This window comes from Anser brachyrhynchus (assembly GCF_964034855.1).
Source record: "Anser brachyrhynchus genome assembly, chromosome: 1".
Taxonomy (NCBI): Eukaryota; Metazoa; Chordata; class Aves; order Anseriformes; family Anatidae; genus Anser; species Anser brachyrhynchus.
This window is the reverse complement of record NC_137694.1, coordinates 119,096,529-119,123,985: the sequence shown is the minus strand read 5'-3', so window position 1 is coordinate 119,123,985 and position 27,457 is coordinate 119,096,529. Positions and strand designations below refer to the sequence as shown.

Sequence of the window (27,457 nt, the reverse complement as noted above, 5' to 3'; positions counted from 1 at the left end):
AAAAATCCCTCTCTTTTTCCCTACAAGCATGCAAAAAGCTTGAGATGTTTGGCAGTTACTGCCAAATTCCTAACTGCATTTGTATTTCAGTACAGAAGTTTGAAAGCTATGCAATCAAGAAATGCAGACAGTTTCCAATACACTGATTAGATGAGCTTGCAAATTCACCCCAAGTATTGTATTCAAAATGAAAACCTTCTTGGAAAAAAAAAAAAAAAGATGATTAGCACAACTAATCTGTTTTAAAACAGTGTGTCACAACTACCATAAAAATTCCTTCCAGACAGCAGCTGGCATGCTTGACAACCAGAAGCCAGGAGAGGATCCTGTGTTAAAGAAGTTTACCGTTGGCCATTTGGTAACTCATTTAGTATAACTCAACCAACTACCAAAGTAACCCCTTTCCCCCCAAGCAAAAAGTTCTCAGCTTGTTTTATTGCTGTAAAACATTTTAAGTAGGGGTGGTCATTAAAGGGAAAACCAGAACCATTAAATTCCACTTAATTTTCCTCACTAGTTGCTGAACTTCACTCAGTCTGTTCCACTTCACCACTACTCGTTATTCTATAATTTCTCCTTTTGCCCTTTGGGTTAGAAGAACTATGAATGGCACAAACATTTCCAACCCTGGTACAAAACTTCTTTAGAAATGCAGCAACACGTGAAGTGTCTGATACACCCAACACCACTTTAAACAACTGTTTATTTCCTTTATTCTGAAATTCCTCCCCACTTCCTTTTTTAAGCACCAAATTTTAAGGTGAGATTGTCTTTCTACAGTTTAGTAATACTTAAGACAAGGACATCCTACAATCAGCAGAAGATTCTTAGGTTTACTGAAACATACACAAACTAAGATCACAACAAATTGAGAACATCCTACAGGCTATAGAAACAAGGATAAGCTTGCACTCGTCTTCAAAAACATCCACCAAGATCACAGTACAGTATTTCCTTAGTTTCTGGAGTTTCTTGTCAACTTTTTAAAGTGTTTTAGACGCTAACTCTTTTAGAGAAATGGAGTAAGTGGAACCTGAAAAGGCATTCATGTGGTTAGGGAAAGGGCTTAACTGCACTGAAAAGGACATTTTACAACTTTCGGACTTTCCCCTGTCTATGATAAGGGCTGCTCAACTGAAAAACTGCAAGTTATTATTTATTTGCCTCTTTCACAAGCCATCAAGGATAACACCTTCAGAAAAGTTCAAGGGCTATTAATGCCTTACCAACATACTGAAGAAATAATGAACTATGTAAACAGATTGCTGTAATCTCTATTTAGAACAGTAATGGTATCTGAATCTGGTCAGCATCTCCTGTTGTAACTGAAATACACGTTCCTTCTCTTAGTCAAGAAGGACTGCGCTCATTTTGGAGTTCAATTAGCCAATCATTATCAAACTACTGACAGGGAAGGGGAGAACTGGTGGGGAGGAGGGGTGGGTAAGTGTCATACCAAGTTTAATGACATGAAATATTCTTCCTTTCCATCCCTCCTCCAAAGGGGTGAACATGTTCTAGTACTTCCCAGGCCTCATCCGCCTGTGGTGCAACCGGGTTATAAACTCGGATGTCTCATCCAGAATATACCCAAGACAATATACCAATATACAGAACCACATGTTAAAGTTCCAAGATAAATATATATATATATATATATATGTTCCATAGAAACAAATATCTTATTTCAAGACTGAAATGCCATAAGTACAACACATTATTTGCTCACCTTCTCAGTAGCATAGCTCCATAAACCAACTGTATGGGAAACATTTGCATCTATTTGAGCCCTATCACAGCAGCCTTCTATTCTTTGTAAGACTTCCAAACAACTCAAAAACACCCAACAATCCAAAGCTCCAGGAGGAACAGAGACCTGAAGATGAACAAAAAATTAACTGAGAAATAAACATCAGTTAGGTAAGAATATACTTCAGCAAAATACTTTTCTTGATACAACATAGGAGCCTCTCTGAAGAATTAACTCTAAAAAACACACAAAAAGGCCAACTCTTCACTAGCTCCTGAATAACACGCACACAAAAATCAGTTCATGAAGCCAAAACGACTAAGCAACTTAACAGTGATTACGTTAATTAGATTTGATGTAGTCACCAGGATGAAAGAGAAGCAAGAGAGGATTAATAGGTGCTAGTACTTTGAAGTTTCCAACTTTCTAGAGATTTAAGTCTAAGGAAAACAGATTTAGGAAAAAGTTCTGTAGATATAATACTATTTCTGCAAGGAGGCATCAAATCTCACTAACATTGAAATTCCACTCAATCCTTCTGGGATTTAGAAGGCTGGTTGTATTTATTTTGGAAAGAAAAAAAGTAAACAAACAAACAAAAAACCACAACAACACACAAAGCATATTATACATGCGAATTTTAAGTTAGTTTTAGGATACATTAAGTTGTCATTTTAAAAGGCAACATTTCTGAAGTAGATTTTCTGTTTTTAAATGCAGCATGATAACTTATGGAAGTTGGTACCAGTGTATCAGGCAGGCAAAAGCTAGCAGTTACTCTTATAATACAACAGATAAAACTAACAGAGAATCAGATATCTATGGGATTACGGACATGCACAAGTCACAAAGTGAAGTCTAGAAGTCTTCTCGTGCATGCTAGGCTATCCTTAAGGAGGCATGTCAATTAAAAATGTCATAGAGTATGATCAGCATACAACATCCCCAATCAAATCCCTTTAAAGGATTAAAAACACCAGCACAAATTGAAGAATGTGTGCTGGGGGGTGAGCACTGAAGTGGGCAGAATGACAAAAACCTCTAAATGCAGTCACTTGTTTCTATATATTTTTTTTGTCTTTAGATGAGACAACCAGAGGGACAAGCAAAACACAAAGGAGCATTACTGGGCACCAAAAGGAATTATAAAGTTAGAAACACAAAGAAGCCCCACTGCAAATAGTGTTTATAGTTCAGAACTGTTCTTTGTTACAAACTACTAGCCGGCACATCAGCATATTAACCACCTTGCCTTATTTTCTTCAATACAACATTGTTCACAGATTTCAATATATTGAAACTGTAACTCAAGAGCTCAGTAATAAATCGAGGAAAGAAGCAGACAAATTACCTGCCAGGTAAATTACCTGTTAACTTTCCAGGCGAAGACTAGAATATTTTAAGTAAATACAAGTTTGGTTGTTAAATGTGATGTCTCCAATTTCTTTCAAAGACAACTGCATCATGAAAGATTCAGTTCTAGCACTGTTACAATCTGGTATTACAGCATCATTTTGATACCTCACAGCCCATGCTTACTGTATTCCGGTGACCAACACCTAAACTTCAACAATCTCGTTAGATCATCATTGGATAAAATCATTTGCATAAAGGAATATATTATACAGACTCACTTCTAATAGCTTGAGCTCTTGCACACAGTTGTGAAGAAGCTCCAGTGCTCTCTGGGAAACCTCCCATGGCCTCTGCAGGAAGATTAACAACGTGCACTGGCGAGAAAATAAGTAACTACGCAAATCCAGTAGAGTAGCTTCTTGATTCTGAATTAGCTCTCTCTTCTCCATGTCTATAGGTTTTCGGAGAATTAGACCATTCCAGCTCCTCACTGGCTGGCAAAAAAACGTCAGCCAGTTTGCACCATCTAAGTAAATAAAGTTAGCATCCAAGAATCAATCACTGCTGTTAAAGCCTTTTTCCTCCCCCCCACTTCGAGGTCACAAGCTTGCTTACTCTTTCTTAAATTACTTATCCATGATAAATTTGATGCCTTAATGTTAAAAATAAAACGGAACAACAGAAATTCCATAGCTAAGTCAACAACTAAATTTTAGAGCATTCAAACCCCATGTGCATTTTGTTTTAATTACATATTTGCTATTAGTATAGTGGCAATAAATTTGTAATGTTTTTCTCAGCAATTAATCCTACCTGAAGTTCAAAACAAACAAGCTTTATCCACCTAAGCATTTCTTACTCAGCCATCATTGATGTATGTGCCCTCACTTTCAGGTTTAGCCAGAACAAATATATTTCACTGCAATTACTCCTGCACTGCATTTTCACCAGATTCATAACACACATCTGATTAAAGATGTTATATAACAACACACACTTTGGCTAATTAAAACAGTAACAAGCTGATATTTCTTGCACAGTAATATTTTGTGAAGAGACGGTTGTCTTCTGCAGTGCAGATTAAGCACATAATTGTTAATCACTACAAAACTGGATAGAAATGTCTCATGTAATTTGAAGCAAAACTGGATGCATTTGTTCTAGAGGCTCTTTATTAAGTAACTCAGCAGTGAACTGTGAGAACAGTAACTGCATCCCAGTCAGATCGATACTTAGGTAATTACAGAGCTTCAGAGCTCTGTTTATAACGATAATTGAATAAAAGCAAAATGCAGGTTTTCATTAAAAACTGTTTTTAATCTCTGAGGCTCATAAGCAAAAAACTGAGTTTGCATACAACATAAAACAGAGGCATAAACTGCCCAGTGAATCTTCACTGCAACATACCATCTCCATCTCCCTTGTACACACGTGGCACCCAAGGCATTGTGTTGTTTTAGCAGAAGTATAGCAAAGAAAACAGTAAATATGTGTTAACCGTATTCATTTAAGACACTTACCACCAGCCCCAAAGTTGACAACGTACTGAGAAAACAAGGCATCCAGTTCATCATACTGCACTAGCGCATCCTCAAATTGCTGCAGCATCTCAAAGACAAAGGCCAGCTCTTCCTTTTGACACACAAGCAAGACAATGAGCCTGTTACTGAAATTAGTCATGTACAGTATTACAAGCTATCCATCTGCATGTAGAGCTTCAAGTAGCACTTTTTCCATCATTCTTCCCCTTCCAGTAATCACAAACAAAAGAAAATCTGCCACCATAGTGGATGCACCACTTCCTCTTCACACAATGAGGTTCACAAAGAAAGCTAGTCATGCAGCTATGCCAGTTAATTCAGTTCTACCCAGATCGTGATTCACTACAAGACACTGTTTATACATCTATTGAAAGTTCAAGTTTAAAAAAGAAAAAAAGAATTGCTGAACGCTCATCTCCCCTAATAACATCTCCTGTTTAAACTGAGAAAACACCACTGCAGTATCAATAAAGTCTCAGTTGTAGAGTGAGAAGAGAGGCAAAGCTGTAGGTAGAAAAAGTCTGAGAAGTAAATGTATCACATGCAAGTGGCAGCACATGAAATCAGAGAAGACATGAAGGTAAGCTAAAATTAGTGTGGGAAAAGAAACTGTTCAGGGACTAGAAAATTCAAAGGAATCGAAACTTTCAGTTCTATGGAATAAGAGTTTCTTGCTTTTCTCTATATCATCTAAAGCAGACATATTTAGAAATCCAAAAAAAAAATAAATGAAGGGCATTCTCTATTTGGGATTACTTGAAAACAGACACTTCTCTAAAAAATCACCTCAATGCATACTGATAATGAACTAAGCAAAGAAAGCACAGCAATATTCACATTTAATACCAATTACAAGACTGAGTGTCTTTGCACAATCACAGTAATAGGACACTTATCCAAAATTCAAGGGGAACTACTGCAACTAGAAAGAGTTTTAATTTGTGTCTGCTACTGTTGAGGTTCACAAAACTTTGTTTGCAGCAGGTCTGTGTTACGTATAACACAGCACACAATCTCTTCAGACTTGTCAATCTCAAAAATCTTGCTTTAATACCAGTCTTCATCTTCCCTGCTATCCTACCTCAAAGAATGAGCAGAACATTAAAAATACCAGAAAGACAACAACAAGCCATTATTAGAACTAGGACTCAAGCACTTTTTTTGCTATAAAAAGGAACTCTTACCTGGACCATGAAATACTCGCAGAAACTCCATCCTGGCTCAGTCCTTTTCTCTCTCAAAGTCCTCATGTCATCTTCAAACTTGCCTAGGTTTTTGGTAAAAGACATGAGAAGCAATGTCCTGAGTTTGGTCAGGAAGGCATTCCAAGATTCCTGAGAGCGGGAAGAGTCTTTCAAAGGGTCAGAAAGTACCACACATCTGTAAAGAGATTGAAGAAAATTATTTTGAGGGAGGTATAAAACAAAAAAAAAAATCACACATAAATGCAGTTAAATACTGTGCACGTTTGACAGATTCACAGTGAATAAAACTGAGCATTTAATTCAACATTAATCAATGGAAAAAAATAAGTTGGGAGGGGTAGGGAGGCAGAGTGGTCTGCTTTTTTGTTAGTTTCTTAAACTTTCCCATGTATGTTTAAGGCTGTGCTATATTTTATGGAAAAGAGTTAAGTGTTTTCCATGCAATGAGTATTATAAAGCTTTACTTTTTTTTTTTTTTAAAGCAAATAATGGATACATTATTCCAATTACTTAAACATCAGTAATGCTGTAGCTAGCAAAGGAAAAAAGCCTACTTAGAAATACAATTGGCAGAACAATAATTATGTTTACTCCTGGCAAAGATTATGCAAGGCAGAAATCAAGGTCCATTAGACTATATATAGTCAGCCTTTCCCAAGCCCTCAAGCCCTTTAAAATGTAACTCTATAGTATATACTTGCAGGTTGTCAATTTGTTTTACACATACTATGTGTTGGAACTTCCATTGCCTTTCTTTTTTTTTTTTTTTTTTAAATAAGCACATAACAGATAACAGTAATTCACAAATAAATAAGCCTTATTTAGAGCATTTCTTTCCTCAGTTTTTATATGATAATCTAATAATGATCAAAAAGGAAAAGACAACTTTAAAGGCACGAAAGTCTCCCATCCAAACGGAACACCATTTCTGGTTAGAAAAGTAACATCCTATGGCAAAATGATTAAACCAAGCCAACCAAGTAGATAGAAAACAATAAATTGATTCAGATCTTTTGAACTATTTGCCCAAATAATCTGTAATATACCAAACACTGTCTAGGTACAACAAAAATACTGCCAATGTACAGCATGTTATAATGTGCTGACATGCCATCACTGCCAGCTCACACGAAGGTACAATGAGTGCTTCATCTACTCTTCTAAGCCATCACCCATTATTAGGGGGAAGATCTCCTACTTAAAGTTAACTCTTGAGATTAAAACAAAATGAAAATATAGAATATATTCAGTGCAGTGTTTCAAAATAAAGAAGAAATTATGTATCAAAGTTGGATTCACATTCAGATTTATTTTTGTTAACTTTAATGAAGACAAGAAATAGTTTCATATATTATATTCATCATTATTTTCCTTAGAATAAATCCAGTTTCTTCAGATGTTTTAAGTTAATTATTTCTGAAGCTGAAGTTCTGAAATCTGATTATTAGCACACTGCTAAGATCTCAGTATTCTTGAAAGGTTTTTGAAACCAATTACAAACCACCACTAATCCATGAGGAACTGAAAATACAGTCCTCCCTTTATTGCTTTAAATGATGGAAACAGAGAAGATACTTAAATGAGCAAGGAAACTATTACATAGGGAATCATTCTAGTGATTCAATCAAGGCACTAGTTAAAGGTTAAGTAGTCTGCCAGTAGAAGAATCCTTACCTGTCACTTTGCTTGTTACAGAAGTCATTTCTTATTTTATCTACTATAGAGGTTCGGGGAAGGATATTTGTTTTGTTCTTTTTCTTGGCATCACTCTCAACAACTACAATTAGCCAGTCCACTGAGTTGTGAGCTTTGAGAACATTCTGCCACTTGGTGATGTCATCCTTGACTGTAGTTTTGTACACTTCCGTGTCCTGGGATGAGAAGTGGTGAATCACCAGATCAAACAGCAAATTTTGTTCCAACAGAAGAAAAAACATAAAGACATATCTAATAGAATCAGAACTGCAGATAAGCAGAATTAAGGCTTAATAAATCCTGCCCAGTTGTGGTGGTTTCACACTAATGGGCAGCTAAACTCCACCTCACCGTTCTCTCACTCCCCCCTACTCATAAGAACAAGGGGAGAAAATATGAAGAAAAGGGGCTCACCAATTAGTGTTCCAGGCAAAATAGACTCAGCATAGGGAGATTAATATAATTTATTGCCTATCACTAGCAGACTAGAATAGTGAGAAACTAAAAGCAAATTAAAAACACTTTCCTCCCATCCACCTTCTTCCACCTCCCTCCCCCAAGCAGTGCAGGAGATCCGGGAATGATGGCTGGGGTCAGTCCCTGACGCTTTGTCTCCGCCGCTCCCTCACGGTCCCTCTCTGCCCCTGCTCCACGCGGGGTCCCTCCCACGGGATGCCGTCCTGCCCGAACTGAGCCTGCGGGGGCTGCCCACAGGCAGCAGCTCTTCCAGCACTGCTCCCACACGGCTCCGTACCACGGGGTCCATCCATCCCCAGGAGCAAACTGCTCCAGCACGGGTCCCCCACGGGCGGGCGGCAGCTCCCCCCAGACCCCCTGCTCCTGCGTGGGCTCCTCTCCACGGGCTGCAGCTCCGGCCCGGGGCCTGCTCCTGCGGGGGCTCTCCATGGGCCGCAGCCTCCTCCAGGCCACATCCACCTGCTCCACCGGGTGCTCCTCCACGGGCTGCAGCGTGGAGATCTGCTCCGTGTGGGACCCATGGGCTGCAGGGGGACAGCCTGCTCCACCGGGGGCCTCTCCACAGGCCGCAGGGGAACTGCTGCTGCCTGCCTGGAGCACCTCCTGCCCTCCTGCTGCACTCACCTGGGGGGCTGCAGGGCTGGTTCCCTCACATGTTCTCACTCCTCTCTCCCAGCTGCTGTCTCATAGCAAATTTTTTTCCCCTTCCTTAACTCTGCTCTCCCAGAGGCCCAACCAGTGTCTCTCCCTGGCTTGGCTCGGGAAAGCAGTGGGTACTTTTTGGAGCAAGCTGTAGCTGGCTCTGATCTGACTTGTGATAGCTGCAGCGATATGCTCACAGAGGCCACCTCTGCAGCACCCACAATACCAAAACCATGCCACGTAAGCCCAACACAACAGTTAAGACTGCTGATGTATGTTAATTGCTTACACAAATAATTAAGTAAAATAGAGATTTATATTTTTTAAGACTTAATCTCATGAATAGATGATAACTGAAATAATCTGGCCACATTTGTGCATTATGTGGCAAGTGTGCTGTGCTACTGCAATAATGCTGTTAGACCTCGGGTTTTTTCATGCCAAAGTACTGAACACAGGTCATTCAAAAGCCTGTCCTCTTCGCACAAAGCAACGTTACAAATACTGCTTCTGGCAAAAAGTACTCAAGTTGACAAAGTTTGCAATATATCAGGTATGCATGCTTAATTGTTTAAACATCATGAAAAGCAACTGAAAAATACCAGAGAGGGCGGTTAGAAAGCCAAACAATTTCATTTTTAAGTCTGAGTATCCAATTTTTCATTTTGCTTTCCTAATACTTACACAACATTCTGTCCAATAAATATGAAGAAAGGGAAAAGTCAGAAGAGCCTTATTCCCCTCCTTGGGTAGTAGCTCCTCTTTAAACTGCACAAAGTTAGATTCTAAATGAATCATCTTCGGAGCACGACCATAAGACCTGCAAAGTTTAAAAACTGAAATTAGTGAACGCGACCTAAGTTGCAGAACATTTTCAAAAATGAAAAATTATTTTGTGGAAGAGGAACTGAAACATTCTGGTACTGGAAACTCAAAAACTGTGCTTAGTGCAGTTTGTTAACTAAAATGTGGTATCACTTGAAATGTTACAGATGCTCCTTTTTGCAAGAACAGGAGCTAGAAGCTTTTCAGCTTTCATTAAAATATTTCTTTTATCTCTAAGGTTTCTAAAAGTAGAAAATTCCAAACAGGAAAATGCCCAAAATATTTTTCTCCCACAAGAACAGTGTGCCATACCAGTCTTTTTGCATGAAGTTTCATCTAATTCCACTTAAATTTTACCTATATTCTCATGAAAAAGAGCAGCACATCCCTTTCAAAACATCCAAAGCATACCAAGGCACATACCAAAACAAACCAATGACAACAAAAAGAAACACAGCACTCCTATTATTTTTCTTCAGGGGAAGTTCAACATAGCTGAAGTGCTGAAATGATCATCCTAAGGTGCACAACGTTTACCTTTGTCTTTCTAAGGCAGTTGTCATATTTGATTCAATTTACAGTAAGAGCTTCTCAGAGCACACGCGCACACCTTCCCAAGTCTAGTAACACACTGAAATAGTATGACAGAACCAAATGTAAATTTACCTCCTCCATTCCATGGGTTCTCTTGGAAGCTGCTGAGAAAGCGTAGGATACAGGGAGGTAAACAAATTCTGATCTCCAGCACCTAAACATGAAAGAGATTAGTTTATCATCACGTGCAAATTACACAAAAGATCAGTAAACTATGCTATCAATAGCTTGTTTGAATAAAGAGATGTAATTTTTTCTGGTACGTGGAAACTAGAGTCTAGCACTACCCTTTTTTTTGCCCTATTTTTCTTTAAATCAGGTGCTCTCCCAACCTAATACAACACTTTAACACGGCAGATAATACATATGCTCTTATACCTTCCTATTACAGTTTTGCACATACCAATGAGAAAACTGCTCTCTTAGGAAGACAGTATCACCCATATAGCTGGTCCAACTTTAAAAAAGATACAAAAAAGTAATTAACGAGCAACTCCTTCACCGGAGTCAGTGCTTTTTACTGGGTTTGATTCCTCTCCCCTCAGTACCCTGGGGCTGCTGCCAGTACGAAGCAGCCCACTGCTGTTGCTGCCCTCAGAAACACCAGGTCTGTTAACACGAGGCAGAGCCCCTAGCACTAGCCCTACACATATGCACAGATCTGTGGCTAGGCTTTAATCCCTTGGGCTTTGAACAACTGCATTAAATACCAACACCGCTGGAGCAGCTGCTTATACACAAGGTGAAACAAAACACACGGCCCACCACAATACACTGTCAGCAGCCTACAAATATCAATTCTTAAATTCTGTCCTGTTGTATAATTAAATAAAAAGTCTGATTAAATGACAAAATAAGCAAAGCCAGGTCTTCTAACATCTGACCAAAGTAGCTGTTATTCAGTGGTACAGTTTCCTAGAATAGCTTAAAAATAAACAAACAAATAAACACTCTATCATTAGTGCTCCAGCCTTAAGTCTCCAGAAAGTTTCTAAACAAGCGCTTTACTCTTCCCTTCCATCTCACTCTGTCTGAATTAAGCGTACTACACTAAATCTTTAATATAATAACATAAACAGAGGTCTAAAATGAATACCGAAACAAGTATTAGTCATATTGCTAATGCTGTCTCATACCAAGTTACAACATCTCTATGAGCTAGGCCATGGAGAACTGTTTATTGATTTGCAACTCATTACTGCCCATAGAAAGTGAAATATGGCTCTGTGATTTAGCAACGGCATGCTGACCACATTAAAGTGATAGTCCATGAAGCTTCGAGCCTGACAAGAAAGCAGCATAGCATGGTTCCTGTGCTCTTTCTGTATGCACCTAAACATCTAGTATGTGCCCCGAAACGTTGGAGAATGCAACACCTTGAGTAAAAATATTTTTCCGTAACACAGAGAAGCTACTAAGGGATAATACTGAAGCACCCGCCTATTACAGACAACTACATCGCATTATCAGCTGAAGAAAAGTTAAATTGGACTCAAACCCAGTTAGCTTTTCCTCCTGCACTGGCTTTGAGGGAATGAAGAATATATAAAGAATGTGTTTTATCATCAGTGCAAGACTATCCTCAATGGTTAGAAGAAAAAGAACGGTCCTTCAATGCAAACTGTATCAGCTTATCACGTACCAAACACTGCAACCAAATATGCAAACCCCCAAAGGACTGTAACACTTGAGGTTCTGCTCAACCAGACCCTGTCTCTGCTGTCATCAGCGCATTTGAACCCTCCATCAAACACTACAAACGAGGTTAGCAGCGGGCAACTCTAGCACCATACTGACAGAGACAAACACCGGGACTGGTTAGTAGGATCAGCTTGGAAAGGACCATAAGGCTGGCAAGATGCCCATTAATTTGTTAACTGCCAGGTAATGGGCTGCTCGGGGAGAAGGGGCAGGCAATACGAACACAACCTTCCCGAATAACAGAACAAAACTCCTGCAAAATCAGGATTATTATTCTGAGGGTTTTTGTGCCAGGTGCCCAAGACTCAAGAGAGACGAAGCACTGCAGAGGCCTCATTCTGGTCTGGGTATGTCTCTGAAGCATCAGTAGTTGCTGCACCCACGATCTACTTCTGAAAATATTAAACACACACACACACACACACCAAAAAAAAATAAAACCCACACGCGTGAATTTTCCCTTGCATCTCACTGAATTTTGAATGAAACACTCCAAAATTATAAGTACTCCCCGGAATCCAAAATTACAGCAAACACCAGAAGTCTGGAGAACGAAAAGCTGGAGAATTGCTTTAAAGATTTGCTGTTGCTGTTGTTATTTAAACAAGCAAACAGAAAAGCACACGCACTAAATACGGAGCCATGTGGCTGGATGCCTGAGCACCGTTTTAGCACAGCGAGTTCACTTCAGTGGATGGGTCTCGACACAAAGCTCTCACCCCAAGGACTGTCAGTAATGGAGGGAAAGTACGCCCAGCCAAAGCGTAGAGCATGATTAGACAGAGCTGAAAAGGAGAAGGAAGGATGTGTAGGAATGGGAAACAAAAGTAATTTTGGAATCCTATCGTGAGGAAAAGGAAGCAGCTTTTTAGAGGAGGATTTTCTTCTCTGAGTACTGCCAGAATTAAACGCAACCTAAATATCCCAGTAGAGATGGTGACTTGGGAATAAAATCCTTTATCACTTAAAATAATTATATGAGGGCATCTTTCGTTTTATTATATTCTTTAAGTTTGTCTCATAAATATCTTCTACAAAGAAATCAAATTAGATTTAATAGATTTATATTCATAATTACACATTTATACACAATTTTAAAATATACTCTGCAACTTCTCCATTTTTTAAATAAATCTAATAAGTCTTTGACTGCTTTATTTGAATACGGGATTTTTATTTTATTTTATTGATTGTTACAGGAAGTCCTGCTAATCCATACCCTCTGGAGTACCCATCTCAGCTTTTCTAGCATGTGTATCTCAATTAATCCACTCTCCACCTGGATGTCAAGATAAAAAATAAAAATAAAAAAAGAACAAAAGCATACATGTAGCCTCCTCTCTCTGCCTCTCCTCACCCCCCAAAATACAGAAAAAAGCACAGGAACTCGTGAACCGATGCCACTCCCAGTATGGGATGGTTCTGTATGTGAAGCAGTAACATTTATTTTAACTAACGAAATAACAGAAAGCACTAACGCTCAAATGATATACCTTAGCCAGAAACACTCCTGGAGAAAGGGAAGAAAGGAGACAGCATGTGTGTGTCCCTTCTTTCCACCCCACAAAACTGAGAAGGCATGCCCTTTGCCTCTTAGCTCAATAGTTCACAAACAAACCTAGACAGACAGGTATCTGTCCAGAAATCAAATGCAAATAAAGCACTGCAAAGTTTTAAAAGGGTTTTACCATAAGCCTAAATCAAACAATGAGGCAGACAGCATAATTTAAAAAGAATTTTTATGACCAACAAACACTTGACATCCCCCCAATGGAGCTCCAAAACGTTTTGTTCAGATGGCCAGGCAAGGCACAAGAGGAACCAAACTAACTCAAACAAGTCTGGATTGCGAACCTGGCTGTGAAACCTCGTTACACAACCAAGTAAAGAACATACACTGCTTTTATATATCCAGGGACGTGCCGTATCCCTGTAGTGCACATCATAACCATAAACCTAATCCTTTGGAAAACCTTTGAAGGTGACATAAAGCAAGAGCTGAGAGGGGCAACTAATGCCAGAACGCCTTTTATTTGGGCGACAGCGTAACGCAAAGCTGACTGAGCGCCCCACTACAGAAGACCACACGAAGGTTCAAGTTATGCATCGAAATGTTACATTATTGGGCCCATGTTTGAAGTTTTCTCCGTTCCTTCCTCCTTGTCTTTCTCCCTGACATTACGGCACACGAATTCAATGCAGCCGCCCCCCCTTCCCTCTGCCCCTGCGAAGGGCACTGCTGCGCTGCAGGTCCGTGCGGTCACAGCACGAGGTGCAGGATGCCAGCCTCACCAGGGCTCCCTGAAGGAGCTCTGTGTGGCAGCTCTCTGACACGGGAACCATGAAACTACTGGCATTTCACTTGATGCCTGCCCCAAACCCACCCAAATCCCCAAGAATCTATTTTTTTTCTTTTCTAACACATCCCAAACTTTTCAGCTGCTAAGAGGCTTTGCGACTGCAGTATCTGAACATCCCACAGTCAATATTTTCCTCTTGAGGAAATTATCCCAACCCTCTAACTGCACAGGCAGAGTAAAAAGAAAACTCCTGAGGTCAGACAACTAAAGCAGACAAATATTTTTCTTTGATACCGATGAAAAACCCAGTCAACCAAGACAAAAGGCTCCGAATACCTACAAGAGAGCTCAGTGCCAAGACTACACTTTAGTGGGTTTGTTTAGTTTTTATTCCCAAATATTGTTCAGCGCTAATCTTTCTGATCCCGCTTTTCCACTGCTAAAAAGTTCTGCCATGAATCTTTTTTCATAATTCACTAGCCTATTACAACCGTATCCATCTAAAGTTTTGGAAGATTTTGTTTGTGTTAAGGTGGTGGGTTTGGTTTTTAAGAAGTCGTCCTGCTCCCCAGCCTGGCTTCATTTTCAAAAGAGGGCTAAAAGCTGAAACACAAAGACATCTTAATTGCTATATAAAAATTTTACCTAATTCGTTAGTAGTCTGCAGAAGAAAATTCCTTTTAGTAAAATGTGGTGTCTTTACTTTCTGCTGCCCCACCAAGTTTACAAAACAGGGGTTTATGCTAACAAGAATATGCTGCCTCTTCTCATGACGAAGTTAATTAGATGTAAATACAGAATAATATTGGATCATTGAGACAATAGTAAAGAATTACAATGCAGCCAGGAGTCCTGCTTGAGACCAGAGAACGTGCTTCTACAGGGTACAGCTGTTTGAAGGGTCTCACTAGCGGCAAACCACGCTCATCACTTGGCCAACATGGGCCACTTCTTGTTCAACGCATCTTCATAGCTCTGCCTGCTAGCTACAAAGACATTTTGAATCAAGCTCTTCCAGTCCAGAACAGTATCTTTAACTGTAAGCATTTACTTACACTCCAAAGAGACGTGAAATTCCTCCCGCATCCCCTTTCCTTGTATTAGTCTTTCCTGTTTATGCTGTTCTTGTAGATATTTACAAACACTTCCCATTTGCAGGCCTGCAATGGTTTTGCTGATGGTTTTGCTTTTGTGCACATTTGCCTTGAATGTGCACATTCTGCACGTGGATCAGATGAAATCCATGCACCCTCTTCTCTCCAGAGAGATATATCAAGTCCTTTCTACCAACAGTATTGACAGCTGAGAACAAATACACACACATGCTATATATAAATATATATATAAAAAAAACAGATGCTACAAGCTGATAAGGAATGTTCAACAACTACATGGGAATAATTGCAACAGAACAGCTTGGTAAGAAAGCTCGGAAAATCCTATTAAATTATTTCATTTAGGATTGTCTTCAGTCTTCAACTTGCTCTTTATATGGAAAATGACAAAGATAATAATTTAAGCGCAAGCCAGGTACATAACGACAAGTTCTTCCATCAGAAGACTTGGTTGGTATATATCTGCCTGAACATTATGTAAATGTTCCAAAGACTTTTTCGAATTAAATTTAAGATATGACCAAAGAGAAGGAAGCAGCACTGCTTAGGTTTCCTAGGAAAGCACTCTGCATCGTCTTAAAGATTACGTCAAGTCAATATTGCAAAGAAGGTACCTAAGTTCAAGATGCCAGAGGCAAACACTCAGCTTGCCTCTTCAAATAAAAAACAATTAACGATGTTAAAAACAATATTTCTACAGCAGTGAGAAAGCTAGAAGCTGACTCATCAGTTTGTAAAGTAATGTGCCACAGTGAGAACAACCACAGCTGGACAGTGATGGTCCCTACTGGGTTCCAGACTGACAGTATAAAAATGTGATTCAAGCTGATCTGGAAAGGAGCCTTCGTGGTACTCAGATCTAACTGATGGGAATGACCTGGCACTACATGGGATGCTGCCACTTTGAGAACATGGGGAAAAAAAAACAGAGGAACTGCATCTTTCTGTGAATATACTGCTTTTTCCACGCTTTGAAAATGAGGCTGTCTGCTTTGTTTAGAGGAAATGCCTTCAGAAGCTGTTGGTTTGCAGAACTGACTTCTATTAATCTAAATTCTCCAGCAATACAAATACCTTAAATACAAGACTAATGCAGCTACATACATATCCCAAGGGAAAAAAAATATGGAATTATTATGGAAAGAGTAGTGTCAAAAACTGCATTTGCTATGGGCATCAATTATACAAGCCCCAGGGAAGATACCATTTTTTTTTTCTGCAGGCCAGAGCCCATACATACATAGACTGCTGTGTACGGGATTGTACCAATGCAGCAAATGAGTACTTTTACAATACAGACAAACTCGCGGATTGGAAAACACAACTCTTGGCCAGTTTGTTCTCCGCAGAAGCTCGCCTTTCAGAGTACTCTCAAATTTATTTCAAGTAGATAAAAACGTTTGTTTACAAAACATCACTGTATGCACAGCATTGAAAACAACTTCATTCCAGAAAACCCCACAAACTGTTCTCTTCAGTTCTCCATTAATAAGAAACCCTGAAAGCTAACAGGAGTATTTCATGATACAAATATTTACCTGACAGAGATTAATCTAAGTCTTGTAGCAAAAGGAAATACTTATGTTCCGAGACACAACCTCACTTAACCTTCACTCCTCCTTCATATAGTCTTCCGACTATTTTTAATTATGACTAGTTTTAACTAGGGGGGGAGCAATTACACCGGACAACTTCAACTGCCTGAAGTCAGGACAATAAAACAAGTTGTATTGGCTGAGCAGCTTCTAATGTTGTAGCTCTGAATGTATTTTCCAACAAACCAAATCTGAGTCAACAATCCCTGTCCTGAAAGACCACACTTCATCTCCTCATAAATCACCAGCGCTGTAATGGTCAGAAAAGCTTTCCCTCAAGTAAGTCGTTTATGTTGAATGCAATTATTTGAAATTCCATAGTCTCCAAGTAGTCATCTTCTCTGGACAGAGAAGAAAGGAAACTAAAGCAGCTAAAGCAAAATGCATTCCCACCATTAAAAGTAAATGTTTTAGTTTAAAAATGATAGCAAGTCACTCTTACTACATTCACCAGAGAGGTCATCTCTGAGCACTTTTGCCCAATTAGCTTTATTTTCTGTACTCAGTTGACTCGGACCATCCGTTGCAATCCACATCAGTAAAGACACTATTGTCACGGTTGTTCACAGCCCCAGGAATGACTCCTTTAGTCCAGCAGCAAGGTGCACAAGTGATATATAACAGTCACCTTGCATCTCATTTGTAGATATGCTGCCATCATACTGTTTGATGATGACTGCGAAATATTTTGCAACCTCAGAATACACTCATATGTGAAAGCCATAATTATTTTTAAAATCAGATAATTGGGTTTGACTGAAACTGACGAAATTTAATGTTTGGGATTTTCAAAATTTCCTTGTGCAAAGAGACCAAAGTTCTTTCCTGCATTTAACACCACAAAAAAAAAGCAACCCTGAGGTAAAACTACATGTACTTCAACAGGCTGAATGGCATTTTACATATTCTAATCATTCAGGATCAGTAAGGACTGATAGGCACCCCATCTCCTCCCCCCCAAAAAACACACACACATGCCAATTCCGATTCTGGATACAACCTAAAACCAGCAAATCTAAAATGCTTTCCACCACAGCCTGAGCAGTACCATAACACCAATAAGGATGGCAACGATATCCATCACGTTTCCAGTATGCACGTTTTTCCATCTTTCACCTGAAGTGAAACGGCTTTCAAAGGTATCTTGAAGTAGATGAGTACTGCACATTCAGCCCAGATATCACTGACTTCAGATTAGGAACTGCATCCAAAATCAATTAGAAAGATTAAGAAGAGCACATTTATGAAACAAGAGTCTGAAGAAAATAGTGTATATACACACAGAGAATTCTGCAATTGTACTGTGTAATTGCAGCTGGATATTTTTCTAAATACCAATATCGAAGATGTTAATTGTCGGTTACAAAAAATAATGCTTACTCTGCGCTAAGACAACACACAACTATGAAACAAGTTTCTATTGCACAAGCGCGTGAAGCATTCCCAGTGCTTTACTGATACAACGCAAATATCTCGTTTCTTGTGCCACCGATAGCGTTACTTTCGACCAGCGCAGCATTCTCCGGCCGATCCCGCTCGCCGTCCCGTGGCGTTGGCAGCCTTACAGCTGCAGTTCACGTGCTGGCTTTACGTGAACTTTGCGTGCCACCCTCCACCCCTGTGAGAGCGCAGGGGCTCGCGTTTTCCATCCGGACCGACGTCCAGGCGTCCCGGCTGCCTACCTCTGACACCTGGAAGGGCTAATTCACCACCGCGGCGTGCCGAATAAGCTGAGATCAAACTAAAGCGCGGTAGTCACGGATTAAATTTAACATCAGCAGAAGACGCCTCGTTCCTCCTGACACCCTGCGCACTGCCACACCAGCCAGAAGTTTGAGGCTCGAGTCTGACTGCCATACGTCCGTGTCCCTCCCTCATGGCCATACCTCCACGTCCTCCCCTCAGCACCCGACGGCCCTAACCACTTGTTTTTACCGACCACCGCCCCACGGCACCAGGGGGCGACCCCCAGTTCGAGACGACCCCCTCGTGTGCCATCAGCCCCCCTCAGCCCCCCTCGGGTGCCACCAGCCCCCCTCGGGTGCCACCAGCCCCTCTTCTGTGCCCCCAGCCCCCTCGTTGCCCCCAGCCCCCTCCCCGCTGCCATTTTCCTCACGGGGGGTTGGAAGGAGCGGCCGGCAGCCGCCCACCCGCTCCGGGGCGACCCCCGCTCCCCCCAAACCACCAACCCCCCGCTGCCGGGCGCCCTCACAGGTGACGATGGGCTTGTTCTCCATGGTGTAGATCACCGGCGGCTTCTCCCCGCCCTCCTCCTCCTCGGCGGCCGCCGCCGCGGCGGGGTCCATGAGCGGGCGGCGTCCTCAGCCGCGGCTCCCCCGCCCGCCCGCCGCCATGGAGACGCCGCCGCCGCCGCCGGGGGGCTGCCGCCGGGGCCCCCCCGTTGCTCTCCGTTCCCTTCTTTTCCCTTCCCTTCCTTCCCCGCCGCTCCGGAGGGGAAGGCGCAGGGCCCATCCGCTTCCTGGAGCGGCGCGGAGCATTACCGCTTCCGGGGAGCGCCGCCGCCGCCCGGCCGGGCGCGGCCGCGGGGAGCGGGGCGGTGGGCAGCGAGGCGGAGGGCGGGGGCGGCTTCTTCAAGCGACCCCGGGTGGGTTTTTTTTGTCTGGAAGATGTGCTGTGCGGGTCGCAGCCGCCCGGCAGCTGGCTCTGAGGTTCATTAGGGGGGTTAGGCCGGAAATTAGGAGGCGTTTCTTCTCAGAGAGCGGTCAGGCATTGGGACGGGTTGCCCAGGGAGGTGGCGGAGTCACCGTCCCTGGGGGTGTTCAAGGAAAGGCTGGACATGGTGCTTAGGGACATGGTTTAGTGGGTGACATTGGTGGTAGGGGGATGGTTGGACCAGGTGATCTTGGAGGTCTCTTCCAACATTAATGATTCTGTGATTAGGTGTGTCCTGGAGCAGGTGTGAGCCTGGCGTGGGCAGGTGGGTACGTAGAGGTGGAGGGGATGCGAGGGCAAGGCTGGGCCAAAGGCCATATTTCAACCCCAGAGCAAAGAGTAGTAGCTAGGGCATTCACATGCAGCCGTTAAAGCGTAAGTATTTATAATGTAGGTTTTTGCATGTGTAGGGTTAATATACTAGTGCCCCTCTGTTAGTTCTAATTTCTTTGTATTAGACTTCAATACTCATAAAGTTCACTTTCTGTACCGCACACTGAGATCCTGTTCTTTTGATTTGTTTCTAATAAATCCACTGTTCGCCTTGGAAATGTGCAATTTCTTCAGAATCAAGAACCCTAAACTTAAAGAATTTATACTTTCCGATCTTTAACAGAAGCAATTAAGATACAGAAGGCCATGCTATAAAGTTGCCTGCCATAAAGGGTAAAAAAATGAAAAACGCTCCATACATGTGTAAAGCTAAATGCAATCTGAGGTAGTGCTATAAATACCAGTGTATTACTCATAAGTGTTTACTGCACAGTGACATTGTGCTGAGGTGCTTTGAGTATGTACAGAAGGCACATTGTTTAGGTTTTTCGTTCAGCACAACCTTAACTCTATGCGCTTGGCCAGTAATGTTCTTTAAAAATAATTACAGCATCCATGTAACAGGTCTTGTCCCATACAGCAGGTGAATACTTTCGGTTTTATCTCTAGTACACTGGCATGTTAATGATCATTTCCAATTCTTTGAACATTTTTATTGGCATTTGCCCAGAACTTCTGTTTCACTTTAGTCATAACAAGACTTGTTTCATTGGCACAGTCAAATACAAAATTCTTTACAAGTCCAAAACTTTAAAAATCTTATACAGCGCAATAAAATGTTATATCCGATCTTCATTTTTAAGTGAGCAGCTGGACATAAATATTTTTTAATTGTTTTTTTTTGTGTGTGTGTGTGTTCTGAGAATCAAGCTGTATCACATCTCTATAACCCAACGATTTTCTTTAAAAAATGAAAGCACTTATGTATCAGTTTACAGTATCACTAATAAATATGTGGCAAATATGTGGTTTGCTGAAACAGAAAACAGTTATATGCACATGCAGAAAATGATTAATTCCTTCCAGACAACTCTAAAGTAACTCACTTCATTCATCTGTCAAATTGGCTATCTGCACAGAGGTAAACAACGCAGGTATGAAAACAGGCAAACTTTGGTTAAATAGGTAGGAATCTCTTCCAACAATCTCCCCTTTCTCAGAGATGAGAACTAAGGTCAGTCGTTCAGTGGGATTAAGGGTTTAATCACCACAGAATTTCATAAATATTCAATCTCCTCATTAGTTTTTGTAGTTGCAATATAGATGCTTCCATTGAACCAAAATACGTCCTAGCCTTGCTAGCTGGTTTTGATAAGTGAAGCAAAATACAGCTGTGCTTGTGGTTTATTCCCACATCTTCACCTCTTCCCTTCCCCTGCCCCCATTAAAAAAAAAAAAAAAGAAAAAAAGAAAAAAAAAAAGAGACAGAGACACTAGTATAGAAAAGATCTAGAAGACTACAGAAAAAAACTGTTGACTCTGATCTCAAATGTTTAATCACCAAAAAAATTTGAAAAGTGAATTTGACTGATCTCTGATGGAAAAAAAATATATCTTTTACAGCAAAGTGTACAGAGAAAAAGCATTTGGTAATTGGGCATTCAACAACATTTTGCTTTTACCTTGCATTTTGAAATGAATGGATGGGATTTTGCTTTTCAGAAAGGGAAAGAGAAGTCACTTGAATCGCAATTATTTTTTTTTCCTTTTCCACAGTGTCCAAAATGCTGTCTCTACTGGTAATCATGTATGTTTCAAGTCAAGATTGGTTGACTCCCAAGAAATCTCATTTGCACCAGGCCATCATGATGCTACAGTCCTCTCCAATTTTTCAACCTTGCTTGGCAAGAAAGAATTATATTCACATACAAAAATGTTCTTTGGTGTGGTCTTCAGCAAAGCAGTCAGCAAGTTCTCTTCATCGTCTCAGTTTGTTGGGCGTTAGGTGCCTGAAACTTTCCCTGATCACATTAGTGTAGCTGAATTATATCAGCTCTTTAAATGATGATTCCATGAGAGAGGAGAAGCCGAACTTGGGGCAGTTTGTAGCCAGCCAGAGCTTGCGTGAATGCTTCTCCTAAGCATGAGTATTATCATATCTGTTATAGCAATAGGCTCAGGGACCAAGGAGGTCACCACTGTGAAGGATCTTGACTTTGAGGTGCATTGTAATGGAATAGTTTAATCTAGGAGACGTCTGTCAGAATGGATGAATGGGCTCCATGCACATTTCCAGACCAAGAAGAGACTTCTGTTTTCCAAACCAGTGTGCATCTCAGCTTTGTCTGTATTTTAGGTTGGTGCAAACAGCAATGTGCACCATCTCTTCCTTCCCTCCTTACTCAACAGCCTGGCTTCTAGACAAGGGCACCTGCAGTGTGCGGTCTGAACGGGGGCCGTGACTCCCTTAGATGGATGCTTACAGGACCAGGGCTCAGGGTGCCTGAGATAAAGCAAACTTGGAAAAATGAGCTCCCTCTCTCTCCCAAAACAAGGGACACAAACTCACTTGTCACTTTTGAAAACGCAGACTGTGCTTGCTCTTCGTGATAACTTCCTTTTACTGCAGTTTGAGTATTAACTGTTTCAAAAGCGATAGCTGACATTTATTTCTCCTACTTTTACTTTGTATATCCACGCTGATCTTGTAGCCTGGTCACTTTCCCCCAGTTTCTCTTCTCTCTGAGTGGGATTTGTAGGGCGCCATACAGAATTTAAAATTATCTTCATCAAAAGTTTTCATGGCTGCAATTGTTAGTGTTCCACTGTAATATTTGCTCTTACTGATGAGTAAAAGATTTATATAGCCGGTATTCACTGCCATCAGGCAGTCCCATCAGTATAACATGACTCATGCTATACGGCTTGTGTCAGGCTAGATGTTTCATGGGCAGTTTCTGTGACTTTTGGGACCTCTTCCTCCTGGAGGAGGGATGAAGTCTGACTTGAAAGATGGGGTTGTGTCAGAGCAAGGAGCTGGTTTGAGATGTGCTATATATATATATATATATAATCATATGGTGGTTAATGTCAACAATTAAAGGGTTAATTTTCTCTTTGTTCCCTTCTGTCCTGTTCTGTATGTTTTGAAATGCAAACCCACATGTCACAGGTGACAAATAAATGCAGGAAGTCAACATATTTGACCCCTCTTTCTGTTCCTGAATTTCCATTTCCTCATTTTCCTTTCAGCTCTTTTTCTCTTACTGTTTTGTTTAAATGATGGTTTCTGCAAGGCAGGACAAGGAATTTCATTATCTCTCTAAAATATTTAGCACTTTAAGTTGACCAAAATAAAATATAGCTGTAGGCCTAAGTACAGTATCAGAGAGATTAATGAGCTCAATAACTGCAAGAGAAGCAGCAGTGGTTTTGTGAGGAACTGGATCCTCTGTCTCAGGTCTCCCAAAGGGCTAGGAGGTTAATTAAACCCTGGCCCATTGTTACAACACTAAATGCTAACATATGATGTCAGTCTTCGGGGCCCTACTGGGACAATTCTTGTTGAAAGTCTTTCAAATATGCAGGAAAAAAAGGAAGGAAAGCAGTTAAATTATATCCCTAATTCCCTTATGTTTTGATGGAAAGTCTGTTATAGGGGGGAACCCATGTTTTATAATCTTCCTGCTGCATTTGAAGATTATATCAACTGTCCTATTTTGGGCAGGGGCAGAGAGAGAAGACAAACAGACAGAGAATGATGTTGAGGAAGGAAAACGATCCACAGCAGGCAAGGGTGTGAGAGGAGGAAAATAAAATTCTCGTGCCAGGTTTTGGTCAGGATGGAGACAAAACAGCGGTGTAATTGGATTCTGTTTCTCCAATTTTTGACTGATTGCCTGACAGCCTTTAAGATAACGAAGGCCTCGGAGTATCATGGTAGATCCTAGGATCCCAGGATTTGATAGCAGTGACAGTAAAGCACGAGCATAAAATCCCTTGTTCCCTCTAATCCACATATCCTGCTGCTCCTATTTGGTGACCTCCAAATAATATTTCAAGAAAAAGCACATCTTTATTCTCTACGTCTAGCCCCGCTGTAACATTTCTTTCCATTTCATGCGGTGGGTTGACCCTGGCCAGCAGCAGAGCAGCCACTCAGCGGCTCACTCACCACCCCAACCACAGCAGGACGGGGCGAGAAAATAAGAAGAATAAACCTGAAAATAATCACAGTTCAAAATAAAGACAGCTTAATAGGTGAAGGAAAAAGACAAAAAATGAAGGAAGAAAATCACTCACCACCTCCTACAGGCAGACTGATGCTGAGCCAGTCTCAGAACAGCAGCCACCCTGGAAGCTGAAAGCACTTTTTCTTCCTCTGCCTGAGCTTTGCCTGCTGACCGTGCCATTATATGGTATGGAATGGCCCTTGGGTCAGCTGTGTCCCCTCCCAATCTCCTTCTCCAACCTCCTCACTGCAGGAGAGGAGTGAGAAAAAGAGAAGGCCTTGATGCAGTGCAAGCACTGTTCAGCAGTAGCCAAAGCATTAGCGTGTTATCAACACCATTTTCATCACAAATTCAAAATACAGTGCTACACGGCTGCTATGAAGAAAGTCAGCTCCATCCCAGCCAGACCCAGGACCGTATCTAAATGGTTTAGATCATCATTATGAAAACTTTTTGATTTAATTTTAATTTAATTGTGTGGATGGTCTCGAAGATGTCTTCCCAGAACTCTTCAATGTAGGCACAAAAATTAGTACCGGTTAAACTGTGCCCAGCTTCTCTTGTTTTTACAGCATCTAGTCATTTAACAGGTTGGGCTGGTTTTCCTGAGACTGCTTAGTGTAGGATTATGCCAGGGATATCCATACAACAATACCTTGGCTTCGACTTGTTATCACCACCATTAAAAACAGAAGCTTGTAGGCGGATGAACAGTTCTGGGATTTCCATGAAATGTTAGGAGACAGCTTACACATTTGGTATGTTACCAAAAATTCAAAAACCTGTCTGACTCAGAAGAGATGCTTCACAGGCAGAATGAATGTTACAATGTCTAAGTTTATCATTATCTGGACTATAGTGAGGTCTGGCAACAAAAATCAAGGGGAATTTTTATAGAAAGCCTCCTTCTTCAAGATAGCGTCAACTTCTACCTATGGGAAAAGTTTAAGGGATTTTTCCAGATGATTGGGTTAGAACAGAAATCCTTGTTTGTAGCGATTTCTCACATTTTTCTCTGACAGCTTTGATAATGAATTTTTTGGGAAAAATGAATAGTGAAGTTTGTGGACTCCCAGTGAGATGGACTGCAGTTGCTCTTCTAATTCATTCTGTACAGCATTTGGGATTAAAAGGTTTACTTATTAACTGTAACTAAGGTTTATACAAGTGCTAAAGGAAGCCCTACCCCAAAGTAAAGTAAGAGCTACACGAAGAGTCAGACACAGAAGCAAATATCTGCTTTTATGCTTTCATGTCAACTTTGTCAAAGCGGTGACACCAGAACACGTAGTCTGGTGCCGCCAGCTTGTGGCCCACCCATGAACCACACTTGCAAATACACAAACCCTGTCAACAGACGTCATCATCTTTAGAGGCATTTTCAGACCATTCCCATTAATCAAACGACTGTAAAAATGAGACACAATATGTCTGCCCCATTAAATAACTAACTGAAGTCATTCTTCTGCATTTAAAGTACTTGTATTTCTTTGCCTAGACTTTGAGGTTTTAAGGTTAGGATATCATTGAAACCAGAAGCCACTGATAGGCCCATTTGATATCAGCTTAGCAATGGCTTTTTGCACTATTGTACTACAAGAGAAAAAAGCATGGTGAATTCACTCTGTGATTAATGGATTTTTATATAAAAGCAATTAAAAATTAATGCTGGAGTCATTCTTAACTTTTTGTCATCTCTGGGTCATGGCCACTAAAACACTTCTGCATACAGTCAGTAGGTTATTTTTAACTGAGTGAGTTTTCAGTAGGTAAGTCTGTTTTCATTTAACTGATTTTACAAATCCACAGCCACATGCAAAAGCATAGAAGAAAATATTAGGTTTTTGACACTTGGGAAAATTCTTTTATAATAGGGTAAAGTGAATTGTTTTTCAAAATTAACACTTTAAAAAGCATCTTGTCTTTTTAAATTAGTGTCAGCCACAAGTCTTTAGCTATACATAACAAACATAACTTTGACTTTTTATTTCGCATTGTTGAGAAAGAGTAGTTGACTGAAATTCAATAGCAACAAAGCAGTATGGGGAATCCATTTCCGTACCAGCTCTATTCACGAGTATTCTCATTCCCTCCTCAGATGTCTGTCTGAGTTTCAGCAGCAGAAAATAATGTGTTGTGTGAACTACCTAGACGTCACCAGACGGTTATGAAGGTATGGGGAAGTGATAGTACTTGGTGAAGAGCTGCAGGTGGGGAACCCCTAAGTGACCTCCAAGACAAAGCAGAGGGACAAGGTGGAAGTGGTGTGTGACATGACAAACCTCCGAGGCAATGTGGGAAAAGTTGCAGCCTGAATAAGTGAAGAGAAAAGGAAACAGAAATAATTTAAGAAAGGAGCTCTACAGAAAAATTGGCTTGCGAGCCAGGGCAGAGCAGCTGCAGCAAGGAGAGGGAGATGCTGCCTAGCCTGGAAGGGAGGATAAGTAGAATGCTATTTCTCCGCCATAATCATTATAATCTTTTCAATATCAGTCTTCATTTTGTGGGACTCAAAGAAACCTGGATTTCCTTTCCTGGCAAAATTTCTCTTTCTAGCACTCCTTACGACAAGCCTTCCTCTTCTCCCAAGTAGCTTGCTTTGAATAGCTCTCAAAAATCCTGCTCATCAGGGGAAGATGCTACAAAAAGGCAGCAAGTTTGAGTTATCAGAGGCAGCTTTACCATGCAGGCATGAGGAGAACAGCATTTGAATTCACAGATCAAATGCTGAGGATGTTACAAGTACACTTATCCACCTTGGTAAAGAAGAAGTTGTTCAAATTATGTTCAGGAGGATAATGATAGGTGTCCAGTGGTGCAAACAAACGCACTTCTCCCTCTATACCACATGAATGAAGTGAAAGAAAAGGAAAGAGTAGACAGGCCATCTTTTACTCCAAGTTAATTCTGAAGATCAGAGGAATGCGACCCAGTCATGTTTGCAGTTGAGCCATCCTCATACTTGCCTTCTGTTCCTCACCCCAGCACATCACGTGTATGTTTCCTGAGTCGCTCACACTTATTTAGAAACTAACTAGCAATACTGCAATGATCTTACAGCCTTTTGCAGCTCTGCTGAAATCCAAACAACTTTTCAGCCAGCATGCTTCCTCCCCAGGCAGAAACAAAGTCAGCTGGCAGCACAAAGAGAAGGTCTTCAAGCCCCACCAGTTTCTCAGGACGTCAGTCTTGGGCCCAAGCCGCAAAACAGAAGCACTTCAGCTGCCACCAGTGAGGTCCCAGGGCTACTTAGCTGGTCTCGAACTTCAAGATCCAAAGCAATAGCACCTGACACTCTCCCCAGCATTTTGTGGATGCCACTTGTCTGCATTACCTGCCTCTGAACCCGCTCCCTCAGCAGCCCCCTTTTTCATACTAACCAGCCCTGCTGAGTGTGCAGTCATAGCACCTACTGCAGATCAGCCAGATATTGCTACCTGAAAATGGAAAGCAATTATCCTAGCCCACGAGAGAAGAGGCTCG

The 27,457-nt window shown here is 41.1% G+C and overlaps 1 protein-coding gene across 1 annotated transcript in view; it reads right to left on the bottom strand.

Annotated features, from left to right (window-relative positions):
* Window positions 1-19,239, bottom strand: part of TRAPPC10 (trafficking protein particle complex subunit 10) — a 42,224-nt gene extending 22,985 nt beyond the window's left edge. The window contains exons 1-8 of the mRNA XM_080576739.1: window positions 19,009-19,239; window positions 10,158-10,239; window positions 9,351-9,486; window positions 7,527-7,723; window positions 5,832-6,027; window positions 4,627-4,738; window positions 3,385-3,632; window positions 1,730-1,876 (exon numbers count right to left, since the gene is read on the bottom strand). Of these exons, the coding sequence (XP_080432865.1) occupies window positions 1,730-1,876; window positions 3,385-3,632; window positions 4,627-4,738; window positions 5,832-6,027; window positions 7,527-7,723; window positions 9,351-9,486; window positions 10,158-10,239; window positions 19,009-19,102 (1,212 nt within the window). The 5' untranslated portion in view covers window positions 19,103-19,239. The remainder of the gene's footprint in view (window positions 1-1,729; window positions 1,877-3,384; window positions 3,633-4,626; window positions 4,739-5,831; window positions 6,028-7,526; window positions 7,724-9,350; window positions 9,487-10,157; window positions 10,240-19,008) is intronic.
* Between the last annotated feature and the right edge of the window lie 8,218 nt (window positions 19,240-27,457).